We start from the raw sequence: 19409 nt of genomic DNA on the forward strand, positions 1-19409 counted from the left end.
TAGGACACAGCCTTGGAATTCGGGCCCGCCCGGGTTGCCGCCTCGTGAAAGTCACGTTCTCTCTGCCCGTCCTCTCGAGTACTCTATGGTTCTCGTGGTGACTCTAATTCTAGTTCCGGTCTCTATGGCGGCGGCGGAGGCAGGAACAGTTGCAGGTCGGCCGAATTAGCCGCCTAAGGGCCAATGACAGTGGAGGAGTGATAGAGTATTCGCCAGTAGAAGTCAAGAGTTGAGGTCAGGTGGTGAGATTGACAGCATTGCTGGCCAGTGAACGATCCCTGGGGCGGGTCGATCGCCGGGCTTATCCCGCCCGTCCCGCCATTCTCGCTAGTTCGATCGGTAGCGGGAGCGGAGAGCGGACCCCAGAGAGCCCTGTGCAGCCCCACCGCCGCCGCCGGCCTAGTTACCATCACATCCCGGGAGGAGCCGCAGCTGCCGCAGCCGGCCCCAGTCACCATCACCGCAACCATGAGCAGCGAGGCCGAGACCCAGCAGCCGCCCGCCGCCCCCCCCGCCGCCCCCGCCCTCAGCGCTGCCGACACCAAGCCCGGCACGACGGGCAGCGGCGCAGGGAGCGGCGGCCCGGGCGGCCTCACATCGGCGGCGCCTGCCGGCGGGGACAAGAAGGTCATCGGTGAGGACCGGACGGGGACGGGGGTGGGGCGGAAGGAAAGCTTGGCGGCGGAACCGTTACCCGAAGCGGGACGAGCCGGCGGGCGCGCGGCCGGCGGGGACCGACTCGGCGGCGCGCGGCCACCCCTCCCCCAGGCCCCCCCATTCGCGGACGCCGGCCCGCCCGGTCCGCGTGCCCGAGGCGCGCCTGCGCCGCCTCCCGCGCCCCCTGCAGACCCCGCGCGGCCGCGCGCCCCTCCCCCTGGGCGGCCGCGCGCCGCCGACCGCGTGTGCGGCGGGGTCCCTCCCCTCGGCGCCTGCCCGCCCGCTGGCCGCGTGCGCTCGGGCCCGCACGCCGTTGTTGCGTCCCCCACCCGCTCCTTTCCGCGTGTACTCGGAGGGCGCGGCGGCCGCCTACGCAGGCCGGAGTGGGCTGGGCGGCTTCCCTTTTCTCACGTGCTCGCCGCAGCGCCCGCCGCCCGCGGTCCCCGTGCACACCCAGCGCGGGCCCGCGCCCCGGGCCTCCGTAGCTGTGGGCTCACCCACGTGGACCGCGCGGCTGGCCGGCGGGCCCTGGAGAGAAAGGCTGTCAGGTGGCCGCGGGCCGCCGCCGGGCAACGCGGGAGCCACCGGATGCTGATGCGTGGCGGTTTAAAAAAAAAAAAAAAAAAAAAGGATGTCTGGTAATTGTGTGTTGTTTTTTTTTTTTCTCCAGCAACGAAGGTTTTGGGAACAGTAAAATGGTTCAATGTAAGAAACGGATATGGTTTCATCAACAGGTGAGATGACCGCCTCTGAAGCCTCGTCCTGTCTCTTGCATGCTCTGCCCCATCTGTCGGCTTTGCGGACTTAGGATTGTTGGAGCTTGTGTAGGTTGCCACCTCTGGTGTATTGTTAGTGGGATTTTGTTTTCCTTGGTGACTTGAAAGGATTAGTGGATCTAGAGATTGTCTTTGTTTTGCAGCTAAATGTTAATCTAAAGCTAACTTGAAAGGTACAAAGCGATTTAAAAGGCAAGCGGAGTGAGCCATCTCTTACCAGTTATGGCAAACTGAGAAAGCTAAGATCTGGTATAATTCCCTTAGGCTCAGGCCCACCACATTTTTATCCTCGTCATGCTTTTATACGTCACTGAAATTGGTATTTGAAAATGTGAGCCACTAATTATGTAGGTTATTTACAACTTGTTAACCTCTAGAGGCAACATGATTTGATAATGCAAGTATGTCGTTTTGACTAAGGTTATAATTCCTTTGTTTAGCGTTCCACTTTATGCTGTTTTACAATGCCTCTGATAAATTTAGGGCTGTTTTGACAACAGTTGTTTTTATTTGCTCATACTGTAACATCTGGAAGAAAATGAATGGCCCGTTTCCTTTCCTCAATTTTTATTTCTCGTACTTCCTTGCCCCCAAATCGTACTTGCTAAAGCTTTGGTTGTAGCTTATTAGAGCGGTCTTAGTCCACGATAACATTATTTTTTCGTATTTGAAGGCAAAGCTACAAACTGCATCTTTAGGATTAATCCTTAGAGTTGTTTGTAGCTATAGTGATGGTAACAAGGGCAGTTTGCTCACAGTGCTCTTCATGGTCTCCTTGTCAGCCAGGCATCATATCCAAGATGGCTGCCAAGGCTAGTAGTGCAGTTACAAGGGTTTAGAGCACTGTGCACGCTAACAGCAGTATTGGCCTTACAGGTATGATACAGTCATCTCAGCATTTTCTGTCTTACATCCTTACTTACACTAAACGTTTGAAAGAACTTAAGAATAAGAAGTTAACACCAAATGTTTCTGAAATGGCCACTACTGAAGGAAGCCAAATGGTCAAGATTAAGCTTAGACACGCAGCTGGCTGGTGAAAAACCGTTAGTTACTCAACCATAAGGTATTGTGGAAGCGCTCGGAGCAAAAGAGATTGTAAGCATTTGATGGTCTGTTTTCCACGTTTGCAGTTGTGGGGAAACATTTTGTCTCTTCCAAAATCTTTAGGAATTTTCCAGACTGCCTTCGGGACAGGCCAAGGCCACATTTTTTTCTTCAGTTTTTTGATAATGGTGAGGAAGGAAGGAAGGGAATGCTTTGATGCCAGTATTTGATCACTTTTTAGGTGATCTCTGAATTTGTTAGCATTTCCATTAGTATTTCAGTCTTACTCTGATTCTCCTTATTGGCCCCACCCTTAAACCAGTGGTTTTAAAATTTAAGTGTGCTTACCTTGGAAGGGTAAAAATGCACATTCCTGAATTCTTCCTTCCCAGCTTGGATTCATTGGGTCTGGGGTACATTTTTAAGGAGAATTCCAGGTGATTATGGCTTGTGGGCCTTACCTTGAGAAACGCTGCTTTTGACCTTTGACCCAATGTGATAGGATATCACTGGTGTGCACATTAAGAGGGACTGTAATTTGCAGGCTTTTAAGTAGTTTGTGCTTTAGAAATTGTAACATATGTTTTTTGTTTTGCTGCATTTGTTAAATGGACTTAGGTTATGATATTTTTCAAATGAACAATTGATAATCCAAGATAAAAGTAGTTCTTCATATACTCTAAATTTTTATTCTGTGAGATACCATTTCTTGAATCTCTGTTCTGACTTGCAGTCAACTCATTTGGCCATCATACAGGGCAAGTTAAATGTAAGTTGGCTTTTGATGATCCTTTGTTTGGAATGTCTTAACCTCAAGTATTTTGTCACACTAACTGGTTCAGATGTGCTTTACATTTCTAAAACTGGTTGTTTCAATGAATGATTCAGAGACTTGAACAAGACACTGTAAAACCTAACAGGTAAGTTCAGGAGAGGTTTACCTTACTTAAGGGAAAATGTATGTCTTAAAGAACTATAGTTCTGGACGCTAGCAGGTGGTTCGGGGCTGGAGGCACCTGGCTCTCCTGAGAGAAAGTGTGTGTGTCACACACGTGTACTGTTTATGTGTAAAGGGGAGGATGCAGTGTTGGGGATGATTGGTGTAGCTCTAATTTTAACCTTGGAATTCTATGAATTATATATTCTAGGTTCTTAAAGTGTTTATAATTAAAATACATTTTTAATGTAAAACTTTCTTTTAAAGAAGTGTATTTTTATTGTAAACATGTATTTCAGTCTATGTTATTGCCTGTGATAATTGTTATAGCCTTGTTAGAATTATTTTTTAAGGGTTTCATTGTATGAAAGGTGCTAAATAAGAGTATAAAGATTTTAACACACCAAAAATTTTGGTTATATTTTGTTAGGCTATGTAGTCTAGGAATTCATTGTTATTCCTTTGTGTGCTGTGTCTGCAGAAGATAATTGGATTATGTGACTGGAGGCGTTTATTAACCCCACAAAATTACTTTTCATTTTATAATGAGAAACTTCACTCAAGACTATTGAAGATGGCATTAGAAGGATGCCACGGGGTCAGTGGTTTCAGGGTTTGATTCTCTTTTAAATCTAGAAACTTGATTTTCTCTTTTGCTTCCAGGTGTTGAGGATTAATCTACGCTCACCAAACTTGTGAAAGATTGGCATGAATCAGTAACAATTTATTTTTCAACCGGACATGCATCTTTTTATAGTGACCAGAATAGGAATACTTTTCTGTTATCCAGAGTACTTAAAAAGCTGAGTTGTAAGGGTTGGGCAAGGTATTTGGAGCAAAAGGAATCAAACAGAGAAGAGATCATAAACTGGTGGCCTACCTGATCCAGAGTATCTTCTTTTTTTTAAGAGCTGTATTTTAGCTTTGGGGTCTTCAGTTCCATGTAAATGAAAATCAGCTGGTCGTGAGTATTGCCACCTGTAAATGGGGCATGCATTCTCTTTTTACGACAGTCTGTCAGGCTTAGTTCTCTCCTGTTGTTGACTTCCCTTCCTATATGCATTTATGTGTATTACTTTTTACCCATGGTCTAGGATGATGTTTAATAAACCAAGCCAGAGAAAGGCTTAGCTGTCCCTCCTTAGAAAAATACTTAGTCATGGCTGCCAGGTTTAGTCTGCCTTTGCGGGGGCCCTACCTATTGGGGATTCCACGTGTATATAACTGATTCTTCATTATGGTGGTGATAAAAGTAGCTAATGTTTATCAAGTATTTATGCTAGGAACTATAGTAAATGGTTAAAATCAGCTAATGGATTTAATCCAGCCTTTCAGGTAATAGGTACTATCCTGAAACACAGAGAGGTTGAGTAAACTTGCCCCAGAAGTGTAGCTGCTAAGTGGCAGAGCTAGGATTTTATCTCTGTTTTCTGACACTGGAGTTTGTGTGCGCTGACTGCTGTTATTGCTGTCTATGAAAAAAGACCCTAGTCGTCTTCAGTGTGGTTGTTTCTACATGGTCTATATCTACAGATAATGGGGGCAGGGGTTACTCTTGGCCATTGAAAGGTTCTTCTTAAATGATCTCTAGCTTGTCACTAGAGCTGTATGCTACTAGTTCCCCAGATTTGAAAAGCTTTCTGCTTTTCACTGCCTATTTCATATAGTTAGGGATTACTATAATATAATTCTAGTTCAGCGTGCAGATTGTCTTTAGGAAGTAAAGGACTTGCTTAATACCTAATAATTGGGAGGCAATTAAGGAATTAAAAGAGTAGATCTTTAAACTCATTCTGTTTTTATATGGTCTGTGAACCAAGAACGGGTTTTGCCTTTTTATAAGTGTTGTTAAAAAAGAGAAAATATACAACAGTCTGTGACCCTACAAACCCTGTTAAATTTAAGTTTATAGACCTGTGGAAAGATGATTGCCAAGTCTCTTGGGCTGTTAAAGTCAAACTGATCATAACTTGATCGCACAGTAAGAACCAAGAAATCATAGGGAGTCTGTAACCGAAATGAGTAAACGTTGTGGCACTAGGGAAGGCTTGAAGATTTGGTGGTGTGCTAAGGGAGGGATGGGGTGGGGTGGAAGGGGGTGGAGGCATAAAAAGACATACCTTCGGGCCTCCCTGGTGGCGCAGTGGTTAAGAGTCCGCCTGCCGATGCAGGGGATACGGGTTCGTGCCCCGGTCTGGGAGGATCCCATATGTCGCGGAGCGGCTGGGCCCGTGAGCCATGGCCGCTGGGCCTGCGCATCCGGAGCCTGTGCTCCGCAACGGGAGAGGCCACAACAGTGAGAGGCCCGCATACCGCAAAAAAAGAAAAAAAAAAAAGACATACCTTCATTGTGCTACATTAGGAACTTTGAAGAGACTTCCATTTTCTTTAGATCCCTTTAGGATTTCTTTTTCTTTGGCATTCTCTTAACTTAAAATAGTATCCCTTTTTTTCTAAAGTCTCTTGCTGTCTGTGTGATTTCTTTTTCCTTAAAGTCACTGCTGTGTTATTTACTGAAAAGAACAATATTCTAGATAGGTGAGAAAAATATGTTTTCATTAAAAATTTTTCAGTAGCAAATAATGATCTATTAATACCAAGAGGTGGCGTAGAAGAATACAGCAAAAAGAGTACACTTGACTGCAGGAGAATGGGAGGACTGGTGTGTGATACATGGAATGACCCTGTTGGAATACTGTAAGTCTATGCTGTCCAATACAGTAGTAGATACATGTGGCTATTAAGCATCTGAGAAACTGAATGTAAGATACTTCAATATTTGATGTTGACCATGTATGTTGAAATGATGAAATTAGTTTTACTTGTCTTTACTTTTTATTATGGCTACTAGAGAACAAACTTAGATATTTGGCTTTACAAATAAGGCACTTTGCCCAAGATTATGTAGTTAGTAATGGGGATAGCCAGGATTCCAACCTTGGCTCCAGTGGTTCTGGTTAGGAGCTCTTAACCATTGTGTTCTATATCCCACCTTGCCCCTCTCTCCTCCTTCCTCTCTGATTAGTATGACAACATACTATAACATGCAGAGAACCATTTTGGTAATTCACCTGCTGCCTTAGATTGAATAGTGGTGGCCTTCTAGACAGAAATCCTTGAGGATAGGCCACATCTTATTTTTATTTCTTGTGCTTGAGCACAATGCCCAGATAGCTAACTAGCACAAGTAAATACCCAACAGTATTAAAGAATTGAGTGAGGCCTTTGGGCTTGCTATCCTTTCATTATCAGCCCAGTGGCTTGTGGTAGATTAGAGCTGGCTAATGTTAATGAATAGTAGACACTCAATAGATACTTTAAAATTGAGTACCTACCATGTTCCTATAGTATGCTGAGTGCTAGACAGAAGAATGGCAGCCTCTGTTTTCAGTGACTTGGCTCCATTGGGTTAGAGCTCATACTTGGGCTTGTGTCTAACCTTCCACCCTCAGTAAAGTATGGTAAAGGCAGAAGTATGCCTCTTGGTTCTCAGGAGGTAAGAGGCAGTGCTGGTAATGCCTCCATTCTCTCCTCGTTGCATTAATAAATAGCTAAAGGTTAAAACATGCTTCTTGATGAGCCATTTTGGTCATCTTTAATTGCTGCTTTTCCCTATTCAGTAAGATCTCTAGTAGCCATGACATGCCTGTTTTCCAGTATTACTATAGATCAGGAGTCAAGAAACCCTCTCAGCACTGGTTTTATCTGGCTGGTGAGCAAAGAATGGTTTTTACATTTTTTAAGTGTTGAGGGAAGTGAGGGGGCAATATGCAGCAGAATCCTGGTCGGATTATATGAATAACTTTGTGTACTACAGGTGAGGATGTAGGGATGCTTGTTATTCATTGTTGTTCTCTCCCAAAATTGGAGAAACCATATGCTGTTATCTGCTTCTACAGTTGAGATATGTAAAGATTTCCAAACTGGTCCTTTTTGAGTTTAAAACATGATAAAGCCCAGGGCCTGTGGAATCAAATTCTACCACTCTAAGCAGATGACCGCATACTTCATTTTCCTAATTTGTAGAATGGGGGGTTAATATAAAAGCACCTACCTTGGGATTGGTATGATCTGAAGAGTTAAAGCGCTTGGCACAGTATCTGGAACGTAAACCCTCTGCAGTATAAGCTGTTAGGTGTCTAAGCTTTTCCCCTTTTGTGGGTGAAGAAAAAGATCCAGTTGGGGGCAGCTTTCCAAGGTTACACAGCTGTTAATAGTAGAATGAGGAGTAAAAATCAGGTTTCCTATTGGTAGTGCCTTGAACTTCTTGGTAGTCCTTTAACAAGTTGCAACTAGATTGATTTATTGCATCCATACTGTAGTATTATGGCTTGGCTAAAACTACATTTTTTGATCTGTCAAGTTTTTCCTTAAAATCTACCTACTTTTTTTTTTTTTTGGCTGCATTGGGTCTTCATTGCTGCGCACAGACTTTTCTCTAGTTGTGGCAAGCAGGGGCTACTTTTTGTTGCGGTGCAGTGGCTTCTCTTGTTGCGGAGCATGGGCTCTAGGCTTGCGGGCTTCAGTAGCTGTGGCTCGCAGGCTCTAGAGCTCAGGCTCAATAGTTGTGGTGCATGGGCTTAGTTACTCCGCAGCATGTGGGATCTTCCCGGACCAGGGCTCGAACCCATGTCCCCTGCATTGGCAGGCAGATTCTTAACCCCTGCACCACCAGGGAAGTCCCCTAAAATCTATATATCTTTTGACCATGATATATTCTCCTGTAGACTGGTTTAGTGACAACAGAATAAATGAGTATCACCTTGTCTGGCATGACATCATTAGTGAACACATATTGGTTTCCACGTAGCTCTGTACCCAGAAAACCTCTCCCTAAGCTGTTTTCCAAGAGATGATTTATCTTGTGTGTACTACCTGTCTTGTACTATCTTTAAGATTGTCCTGACTGGAGAAGTCGTTTTGGTGAATTTTTTTAATAGTTCTTTTACAATCCTGAAGTAAAATTCGTAGATAACTGCTTTTACTTCTTTTTATTGTGGTGTATAATATTTTCCATCTGTAAATGTCTATTTGCAACTACAGTAGAAAAAATGTTGTATTGGCTACCCAGATACATGGGTGACATTATCATCAGTAATGAAAAATCCCTCTCTTGAATGCTACATTTTTTAGGAAATTATAATGTATATTAAAACTGTAAAATACTATATTCAAAACTCAATTAATTTACTTACGTGAAAGTCCAGTACCAAATATCCTTTACCTAGTCATCTGGCACGTCTTACACCCTTCACTCCCTTTAATGGAAGTAGTGCCCCCTGTCTTTGGAACAGTCTTAGAGCTTAAAATTCAGTTGTGTTGGAGATGAAAGCTAATTAGTGGTGGCTATGGAACTGTTCGTGATATATGTGGACCTATTTGACAGGTGGACATTATGACTAACCATTAATTCCTAGGTGTTCCTAATACTCAACTAGCTTATAAGGTCAGTTTTCACTCACCTGCTTTGGGTAGCTTACTGTGTGTGCGTGTGTGTGTGCGTGTGTGTAATCCTGTTTCCATATATTAAATGTCCTCATGTTATGATAATCCAAGCTATATGGATTCTTTGGTGCATACATTGCTCCATGGATCGGCAAGGAGCCAATAGTCAGTAAACCAATCAGGCTAGTTCGTTGTAACCTTTGTTCCTTTTGTCATTAAACACTAGAACTACTATTGAGTACTTTCTCAACTCTGACCTACTGACAATAGGGTAGGGTAAATCAATAAATGTCTAGAAATGTTGTTGCTCCTCCAGTGCTTCTTTTTGTTCATAGTATCATCACCGTGACCTCCAGTCTCTAAGCTAAAAATTCAGATCATTCACCACTGCCCCCTGACTTCTAGCCTCCATTCATCCACACAGTTTTTCCCATATTAATTCAAGAATGATATCTCAAGTCTACTCCCTTATACACAGCCCCTTAGTCCAGGCCTCCATCAGTCCTAGTCTGGACTTCTGGTGTAGTTTTTATAACTAACAGGTCTCTTGGCTTCAAACTTTCCGTAATAGCAACCACTTTTTAACACCTAATTTTTTTTTTTGCGGTATGCGGGCCTCTCAGTGTTGTGGCCTCTCCCGTTGCGGAGCACAGGCTCCGGACGCGCAGGCTCAGCGGCCATGGCTCACGGGCCTAGCCGCTCCGCGGCATGGGGGATCTTCCCGGACCAGGGCACGAACCCGTGTCCCCTGCATCGGCAGGTGGACTCTCAACCACTGCGCCACCAGGGAAGCCCAACACCTAATAATTGATTGTGTTCTAATTTATCTCATAATTTATATGTCCACTACATAAAAGCGTTTACTGGCTTCTCTACCTATATGATGATTTAGCCCATATTCACCCTTCCACACAGCCACAGCCCTAGCCATATCCTCCAGCTAGTTTGAACCCAGTTTGCACTTAATTTGCTCGTTGTTGGTTTTACCCATGTCCGTGACCTTTCCACCTGGAACATCTTGGAACATCTTTCTCATTTTCCAGTAAACTCCTTTAAGGTTTAGGGCAAATGTTGCCTCCTTTAATAGCTACTTGTAAAGTCCTGAAGCAAATATTTCAACCATATTTGTTTAAGAACAGACTGAAGATTGGTGTAAAATGGTGTCATATGAAGTGAAAAGGGGGGTTGTGTGTGCTAGTAAAAAGTTTCATTCATCTTCACCTCCTTAGTTCTCCAGCACAAACAATACTTGCCGTGTGAATGATGTCAGTATTGGTGGTGTTCATACTTGTACTTCATTGTGATCTTGTCTCTCTATTTTAATCAGTACTTTATTTTTAAGAGCAGTTTAGGTTCATGGCTAAGTTGAGCAGAGAATACATAGTTCCCATATACCCCAGGCCTACACATTGCACCCATGACTTCCCCCACTATACTGTACCAAAGGGATATACATTTGTTACAATTGATAAATCTACTCAGACACATCATTATCATTCAAAGTCCATAGTTTACACTTAGGGCTCATTCCTGGTATTGTACATTCTGTGGTCTTCTTTATGATCCTCAAGGAAAGTTGGGAATTGGAAATGGTAAAAAGGAAATGATTGAGGATGAAGTGAGAAAGAAGGAAGCTAGTAATTAATGGAAGAGAATACGTTCATGATCTCTCCTACTTAGGTTAGTAACCGTGCTTTTAGAGGTAGGAGTGGGTTGTGCAGGAACGCTGTTCAGTGGGATGAGGAGTGACAGAATGTATGTTGCTAGTCACTTCTATCCTCTTAATAGCTTAGTAGGTCACACTTTATTAGTCTTTAATCCTTCTAAGGTAGATGGTGAGAGTTATTAGCAAAACCGTCGTGGCTTACTGGTTGTGTTTTTGTTTTGTTTCTTAATTTCCTAATGGCTGGTTGGCAGCCAAGAAAGTCTCTAAAAAGGGGAGGGGAGTGCACAAAGGACCAAGTGTATTCTTAATCTTTGGCAACATGAAATGTAGTGTTCAATTTTATAACTTGTTCAACTTGGTTCTATCTTGTAGGAATGACACCAAGGAAGATGTATTTGTACACCAGGTGAGTGCTCGTGTGGATATTTACCCTTCTGGCTCAAGGCTTGTGGGAAGAAAAGGGTGGATATCTTGTCAACTACTGTTCCTTGCAAAAAGGTTAAGTCCAGTCACCAAACAATTTAGTTCCCACAGGAAGAGGGGTAGTACAGCTTAAATGTGTACATTGAAACATTATGTTGGCAGTTTACTTAATTAAAATAGGTGTTTCACATTGGTGTTTTGTTAATGGCTATAGCTTTTTTAAATGTTGAATCTGCTCTACTTGTTACACTAAATTTTGAAACCTAATTTCAGATGAACTGAAAACCTCCATTAATCTAAACTTGAACTAATACCATTGCTATAGATACACAGAAACTTTGACAAGATGCTGTTAGAATTACCTCTATGGTAAGGACAAATAACAGTAATCCTGGGAGAAATCGGCCAAAGTTGCAAACTATATTAATTTGAAATGAATGTTGAAAAACTGGCAAACGTAGCATAGGTCCTTCTGTTATAACAGGATAGGTGCTACATGCTGAACTTCCCCCACAAGTACCATTTAAGGAAAATATTTTGGAAAATGCTTAAACATTAAGGAGTTTATTGTTAAAGTAAGCCACTACCAAATGAACACTAATATTTCAACCTTAAGTATATCATAGGCCCCACTGGACTTAATTATCCTCATAGGAATGCAGTGGGTAGGAAAAATGTTTATAAATGTGTACTTTTATGTACTCTGAGTTTTGTTTTGTTTTTTTACTAAGACTGTTGAATTATTGTCAACTTGTATTGAAAATCACTATAAGAACTTTTTAACCACTATACTGTCATGTAGACATCAAAAGACAAAGTCAGTCTACACTCATGCCTTTATTCAGGGAGGTATGAGCGTGGCTGGCAGCATACTTCATAGGAAGGGCTGTGTTAGGTTGGTGTGTTGTAGCTCTCTGAAGTGTCCTGTACAGCACTCAGTGGCAATCAAGGGGGAAGCCAGGTCAATTTCTAGATACATCGAAAACCCTGTCCAGTAATCACAGGGTCAAAAATAAGCATGGAAACTTTTAAATTTGAAACAAATATAGGACTGCTCAGGCAAAGTGTTATATTAAAACAAATGTTTATTTTATAAGATTGAATACCAACACTTAACCTGTTCCTTACTTCCTTTTTGCATGTTCAAAGGAATTTGCAGAATTAGGTACAAGAGACAGCAAGCTTGCCAGTCTTGCTGCCTGTCAGCAACAGCAAAGGGTTTGGGAAGATTGGGGAGGGCATTGAAAATGCTGACCAAAATAAGAGTTTGGGATTTTAATTACCCATACTTCTGCTATCCCCTATGACTGCAGATAATTGAGTTATATGAAAGGTATGAAAACTTTGTGACAGTTTAGATGACAGATGAAATCAATTATTTGGCTGAATGCATATCACCCGCTTGTACCAACCCACAAGGTGTCACCAATATGCTTTCCTCTTTATTTTGGAGGTGGTTTCAACATTTAGTTGTTTCTTAGGACTTTGGCTGCTCAGGTCTTGGTGGTGTATCAAGGAGACTGCAGTTCTGGGCAACTTAGCTTAATTGGCTTCAGATTTGTTGGTTGTCCTGCCTCCTCTGGAATGGAAATGCATGAGTGATCCTGTAATGGATACCGCTGTGATGTAGTAGAATGAACATGGGATTTGGAGTCCCAAGACCTGGATTTAGAAAAGTCCATACTCTGCCACTTATTAGCTGTGTGACCTTGGGCAAGTCACCTAACTTTTTAAAGCCTGTTTATTACCTTAAAAGAGGAATAATAATGCCTCACATCATCTGTCATAATGAGATTGAGTGGATAATGTGTGGAACAACTTTATGGAAGTACTACAAACGTGAGATATTATTCTTCCCCTTTAACTTTGTCGTAGAAGTCTGGAGAACAAGTAACAATGTGAGATTTAATGTATTCTGGGGAGGTAATAACCAACTGTCCCAGGCAGTCGGAATATTAAAAGTGGCATAGTTAATTCATGTGAATTGCATTTCCATCGAAGTATTACCACAGTCAGGTTGGAAGGGATTTTGGTTGACATTTGTAATTGAGTTTGATATGGTAACACAGGGACAAAGTTGGTTTGGTCAACTTTGAAGCATGCAAAACTAAACTCGCCTGTCATCTAAACTGGCCCTGTGTGGGGCTAGCTTCTACTATTAAGTGCAGTCTTTGGGGATAGATGGATATCCTCATTTTGTTCAAAGCTACATATAATGCTTTTGCAAAAAGCATTTTAAAATATATATCTATATAGTGTCTGTCTTGAGTGTTAAATTACTTGTTTTAGTTTGGAAAATAGTGGTAAAATGCTGGGGCCTTGTAAGATTGGAGTATTTTGGTTGAGGTTGGGGGTAGCATTGGTCCCTGTTTTCCTAAATTTATTGATGGTTTGGTCTTATTTAAAGCTAATTTTAAGTGTATATCCAAGCTAAAATATTGTTGACTCTGGTACATTTTAAATGAAAAAGCACATTATTCTCCCCTGTTAATCTATTTTTGGAATGTGATATTACTAGACTGCCATAAAGAAGAATAACCCCAGGAAGTACCTTCGCAGTGTAGGAGATGGAGAGACTGTGGAGTTTGATGTTGTTGAAGGAGAAAAGGTGAGGATGCTTTTTGTGTAAAGGTTTGACTTCAGTATGGAAATATTTTGGAGATCTCATCCATTAGGATGGTGGCTCTAATGTGGATGGATGGGTCAGGTGACCACTTGAACACAGGTGCATCAATCCTAATGTGCTGGCTGCAGTTAGAGGGCTATCTCTTCAGAACAGTGAGGAACTAATATTTAATCATTTCTATGCACCCCTGGCCACAGAGACCCTTTTTTATTTGCTTTGTGTAAGTTTTGTTAAGTGTACTTAATTCCATTGTCCCTATCAATATATGATGGCTTTTGTAGGGTGCGGAGGCAGCAAATGTTACAGGCCCTGGTGGAGTTCCAGTACAAGGCAGTAAATATGCAGCAGACCGTAACCATTATAGACGCTATCCACGTCGCAGGGGTCCTCCACGCAATTACCAGCAGAATTACCAGAATAGTGAGAGTGGGGAAAAGAATGAGGGATCGGAGAGTGCTCCTGAAGGCCAGGCCCAACAGCGCCGGCCCTACCGCAGGCGAAGGTTCCCACCTTACTACATGCGGAGACCCTATGGGCGTCGACCACAGTATTCCAACCCTCCTGTGCAGGGAGAAGTGATGGAGGTAAATGTGACTTTATTTATTTTTAACTGCCGTGGTATTCAGACTTCTGTCTGGTTGGGTTTTTACTGGTCCACATTGGCTTGATTTCCATTGCCTTTTCAGGGTGCTGACAACCAGGGTGCAGGAGAACAAGGTAGACCAGTGAGACAGAATATGTATCGGGGTTATAGACCACGATTCCGCAGGTATGGTTTGTATTTTAAAATTTCTCAAGCATGTATTAGGACTCAGCAGCATCATGCTTCTTCTGCAGGCTTTTTCAGCCATTTATCTGTTAACACTTCACATTTTCTTTCATCAGATACTTAAGAGGTGAACCTGAAGTCAGTTATCTTTGAGAATGTGTTCTTTGCATCTTTGCTGGCACTGGTTAAAAACACCTTTATAGATGTGGTCTACTTTATGCAGTTGGTTTTGTTGTTGTTTTTCTCTAATGAGGGTATGGAATTTCACATTTTCTGTCCTTTAACAGGTAAGAGAATAGTAGTTTAAACTGCATTGTATTATAACTTTAAGACCTGGTTCATTGGGAGGGAGAAAGGTAAAAGGTAAGCATATCTTTTTAACAGAAGGTATTTAATTATTAGAGTATAGAGTAATTACGGAAGAGCTCCATGAGCCAGGCACGTTTATACATATTGTAGCACACTGAGGCGGTGTTCCCAGTCCCACGATGTTAGGATTGACTGGTGTAGCAGTTATTTCTTTTAAGGGTCTTAGAGCATTGAGTCTCCAGATGTGATCCCTAAAACTAACAGGTAGTATACTATTTTAAACCTAGACATAGATACCTTGTAGAAATACTGCTAATAGTCACAATATGTTTTTTAAATAGTGATAATGTTTATCTGTGATAGTGATAAATGGTCTAAAATAGGCTTTCATGGCAGTCTATCCATTTAAATTCCAAGGGCAGAATCCTTGGTCTACTTTTTCTTACATTGTAGAGCTGCTTAAATTTTCTACCTAGTTCCACTGGTGTTCTTAAAAATAGCAAATGAATTTTTGTTGTCAAGTGCTTCTGTTTTACTGTTTGCCTTTTGGTTTAAGATAGACTAAGTGGTCTCATTTGAATAAATAGACTAGTATTACAGTGCCAGATAATTGCTATGGTGAGATAGATAGATAAGGTAGATAGATTGATTTGCCTTAATGTTTATAGTTTATCAACGAATGCAGGGCTTTCCAAACTATTTAGCCAAGAATTTTTTGTTCAAATGAGTAGTAAATGACACATGCTACTTATAATCCATGGGGTGAAATTCTGATTGCTGTAGATCCAAGAGCAAATTGTAAGAAATCTGAGACCAATATAGCAGGAGTTTTGCTGAGGAGACAGATGAGGTGGCAATAAAGGGAAATGTGTCATCAAGAAAGGATTTTTTTGTTTGAGAAATAAGAGCATATTTGTAGGCTGGAAAACGTAGTAAAAGAGGACAGTTGTCAGGGAAGTAACTGCTAGAATTGTCTTAAGTTAGGATAGGGTTTGGTCCACAAATAGTGGGTTAATCTTTTGCTAGAAACCATGGGCATTGCATGTGTAAGAAGCCAGAGTATATGGGCCCCAGTATGTTAGTGAAGTCAAAAGGAGAGAGAGGTGAGAGAGATTTGGGGACTTTGGGACAAAGATGTGAAATTACCTCTAGAAGAGAAATAGGGGAAATCAAATAGTGTTCAGAAATTTAAAGTGGGTCCACCCAACGTGGTTGTACTTTTCCAGCTATTTTGAGCAGCAGCCTCAGATTAGGCAGAGAGTTAGATTTTGTTCAGCATTTGTCTACCCAAAGATGACTGGGTTTGAGATTGGTTATAATGATTAATGGTGGACTTTATACTTGGAGAAAGAGGAGAGAAAGAGATTAAGGAAGAGTAAGTGACAGAATGAGTGATGGGATCATTGGATTATAGGTCCTGGTGGAAATAGAGTGGGAGAACAAGACACCTGGAATAAACCAGGAAAATAAGTAAGGGGTGATTAGAGAGTGGAATGCTTGAAGTTGAGAAAACCTAGGTAGCAAACAAGAATTGGATGAGAAGTAAAGAATCTAAAAGCCCATATTATGTGGGACTGTCATGATAATTACAACAGGAAAAGTGTAGTAAAGGAATATGGCATAACATAAGATTTGAAAGCTTGGGGTTTTAGAATTCACTTTAGAAGCCGCAGTGATAGGGGTGGGACAGCCACCACTTGAAGGCTACAGGGGAAAGACGGCAGTTTTACTGAGGACTGGTCAGGAGTTCACAAAATGTGGGGAAACGGTTTCAGGAGAAGTGGGGGCGGGTTGGGAGAGGTAGGTGGGAGATTGGAGGGGTTAGAGGTGAAAAATGGAATGTATGGATCTAAATAGGAAATTAGAGCTTATTATGACCTATAATAGGTATAGAAGGATGATACTAATCTTGGTGTTCATTTAAAGCATGCAACTGAGTGGTATTTAGTATATTCACGAAGTTATGCAGCCATTACCACCGTCTAATTCCAGACATTTTCATCACCGCCATGCTCCCCCCAGTCCACCACCACCCACAAAGTCCTGTATTCATTAATAGTCACTCTCCATTCCCCTCTGCCCCAGCCCTTGGCTACCACTAATCTGCTTTCCCTGTCTCTGGATTTGCCTATTTCGGGTATTTCTGTGTCTGGCTTTCAATTCACATATTTTTAAGGTCATCCATGTTGTTGCATGTATCAGTACTTGATTTCTTTTTATGACCAAGTCATGTTCTATTGTATGAATATCACAGTTCTTCATTAACCAGTTGATGGGCATTTGGGTTGTTTTCTTTTTTTGTTGTGAATAATACAGTAATCACATAATGGACACTGTTTTGGCTATAGACCGAGGAGTAGAACTGCTGGGTCATATAGTAACTCTTTGACATTTGTTGCCAAGCTGTTTTGCAAAGCTGCTGCACCATTTTATATTCCCACCAGCAATGTATTGAGGGTTTGTTTCTTCACATCCTCCCCAACATGGTTATTTTTCAGCCTTTGGATTATGGCTATCCTAGTGGGTATGAAGTGGTTTTGATTTGCCTTTCCCAGTGACTAATGGTTGTTGTGTACTTTCATTTATATGAAGAGAGCATCTTTTCTCTGGTTTTGACTTCCTGCCTTTTTAGCAAGTGTTCATCTGTAAAGGTTAGTTAGTACTTGTTCCCAAACCTGGTTACCTTAAAGCCCATGTTTTTAAATGACATCAAGGTGTTGATAGTGTTGTACCACCTTTAGTCCTTTCATGGCTAACTTTGTAATAGATTATACTATGGGTAAAAGTTTACAAGACTATTAAAACCAGTTTTAAACGTTCATCTTCCAGTTTATACTTCCAAATCGTTTTCCCAAGTCATACTCAATTTGTGGAATAAAAGCCAAATTTGCTTTTTTGATTTTGCTAAATTGCCTGCGGACCACTTGGTAAACAGAAAGGCCAGATGTGTTAATACTGGTGGCTAGGTTAAAGAAAGAAGGTTTTATCATTGCAAGTTTGCACAATGTTCATTCCAGGGGCCCTCCTCGCCAAAGACAGCCCAGAGAGGACGGCAATGAAGAAGATAAGGAAAATCAAGGAGATGAGACCCAAGGTCAGCAGCCACCTCAACGTCGGTACCGCCGCAACTTCAATTACCGACGCAGACGCCCAGAAAACCCTAAACCACAAGATGGCAAAGAGACAAAAGCAGCCGATCCACCAGCTGAGAATTCGTCCGCTCCCGAGGCTGAGCAGGGCGGGGCTGAGTAAATGCCGGCTTACCATCTCTACCATCATCCGGGTAAGTAAGCGTAGATGGCCTTCTGGCCTCTGAGCAGTCATGAGTGGTGTCCATTAATGAAAGAGAAAAAACCCCAGTTCATCAGGTAAGGTAAACCACTTAAACATACAATATCTTCTACCCAAACTAATCATAACATGACCTGAATATCCCATTTTGGTAATGGGGCGTATGAGAGCCATACTTTGGCTCACTGACACTTGGAGGCCTAGCTTTACATTGTATCTTGAATATGAGAGCCTTCTGTCAACCTTTTTGGATGATTTTACCAGTAAGCAGAGGAAAGTCTTGCTAACCTTAACCCTAACAAGTAATGTTAATTACATTGCATTATTTTTCATTTTTCAAAAATAAGTTGGATTTTAAAAAAAAGTGGGATAGCTACTAGGATTAATAACCTAGGTGATAGTGACCAATATGGTTGGTCTCTTTGGGGAAAATGACAACTTTGGCATTGTATCATCAATTCCAGAATCAAGGGATTCCCTTTTTATTTGATTCTGGGAGCCATTTGGCACTAGAATTATTATTTTTAGCCACTGATACTTTTTTTCTCCTCTGTACTATTTTCTGAGTGTCAAAAGGTCATCCAGAACCTAGGAGTAACCATTCGTGTTACACAGCAGGGTCCCCCCCTGTTATGAATTGCTGTTAAGATAAACCAGTATGAGATTTGTTAATGCCTTCCCTACTTAGCTAATTTGAATCTGGAGCAGTTTGGTGTACTAAAAGAAAATTGCAGTGAACTGCACAAGATAATTTAAAAACTTTTTTTTCTTTTACAGTTTAGTCATCCAACAAGAAGAAATGAGTACGAAATTCCAGCAATAAGAAATGAACAAAAGATTGGAGCTGAAGACCTTAAGTGCTTGCTTTTTGCCAGTTGACCAGATAACTAGAACTATCTGCATTATCTATGCAGCATGGGGTTTTTATTATTTTTACCTAAAGACGTCTCTTTTTGGTAATGACAAACGTGTTTTTTAAAAAAAATAAAAAAGCCTGGTTTTTCTCAATACACCTTTAAAGGTTTTTAAATTGTTTCATATCTGGTCAAGTTGAGATTTTTAAGAACCTCATTTTTAATTTGTAATAAAAGTTTACAGCTTGATTTTTTCAAAAAAGTCAACAAACTGCAAGCACCTGTTAATAAAGGTCTTAAATAATTGTCTTTGTGTATATTTCTGCCTTGTTCGTTTTAGTTTATAAGTACTTAGCTGGTTATAGGACCCTTATTAGCTTAAATCTATCTGTAGATAGGTGGTACTCATTGGTATTTACTCAGGAAATTTTTTAAAATGTGTAATCCTTTATTGAGTAGCATGCCTGTGGGCCCATACTGAAAATTAGAAAGTATTTACTATGGTAATCTGGCCATTTTCCTTTCTGTGAGCTGCTTTTACTGGGAGGCAGTGGTAAAGGAGAAGAGAGAGGGCATGGTCTAGTGGAGACCAACTGGACTCTAATCCTT

The 19409-nt window shown here is 41.6% G+C and overlaps 1 protein-coding gene across 3 annotated transcripts; it reads left to right on the forward strand.

The window, feature by feature from the left end:
* The first annotated feature begins 308 nt into the window (after positions 1 to 308).
* On the forward strand, positions 309 to 19109 carry YBX1 (Y-box binding protein 1). 3 transcript variants are annotated; one of them, XM_060089638.1, is made up of 9 exons: positions 309 to 634; positions 1328 to 1391; positions 6019 to 6114; positions 10901 to 10934; positions 13470 to 13559; positions 13859 to 14161; positions 14264 to 14346; positions 17673 to 17938; positions 18724 to 19109. In XM_060089638.1, exons 1-8 carry the CDS (start codon positions 469 to 471, stop codon positions 17905 to 17907), a joined length of 1071 nt encoding a protein of 356 aa, XP_059945621.1. In that variant the 5' UTR covers positions 309 to 468; the 3' UTR covers positions 17908 to 17938; positions 18724 to 19109. The 3 variants fall into 3 exon arrangements, with proteins under 3 accessions (XP_059945621.1, XP_059945623.1, XP_059945620.1); XM_060089637.1 differs by having other exon boundaries at positions 543 to 634; positions 5991 to 6114; XM_060089640.1 differs by lacking the exon at positions 6019 to 6114 and having other exon boundaries at positions 310 to 634.
* Positions 19110 to 19409: the final 300 nt, after the last annotated feature.

The sequence above is a fragment of the Mesoplodon densirostris genome, chromosome 2 (genome assembly GCF_025265405.1).
Source record: "Mesoplodon densirostris isolate mMesDen1 chromosome 2, mMesDen1 primary haplotype, whole genome shotgun sequence".
Lineage (NCBI taxonomy): Eukaryota > Metazoa > Chordata > Mammalia > Artiodactyla > Ziphiidae > Mesoplodon > Mesoplodon densirostris.

What these genes read in the sequence shown, in the direction of transcription:
- YBX1 (XM_060089638.1), top strand. Translation starts at nt 469, where the DNA reads ATGAGCAGCGAGGCCGAGACCCAGCAGCCGCCCGCCGCCCCCCCCGCC. An exon ending in AATGACCCTGTTGGAATACT is followed by an intron (nt 6,115 to 10,900) that starts GTAAGTCTATGC and finishes TCTATCTTGTAG; the next exon opens with GAATGACACCAAGGAAGATG. An exon ending in TATAGACCACGATTCCGCAG is followed by an intron (nt 14,347 to 17,672) that starts GTATGGTTTGTA and finishes TGTTCATTCCAG; the next exon opens with GGGCCCTCCTCGCCAAAGAC.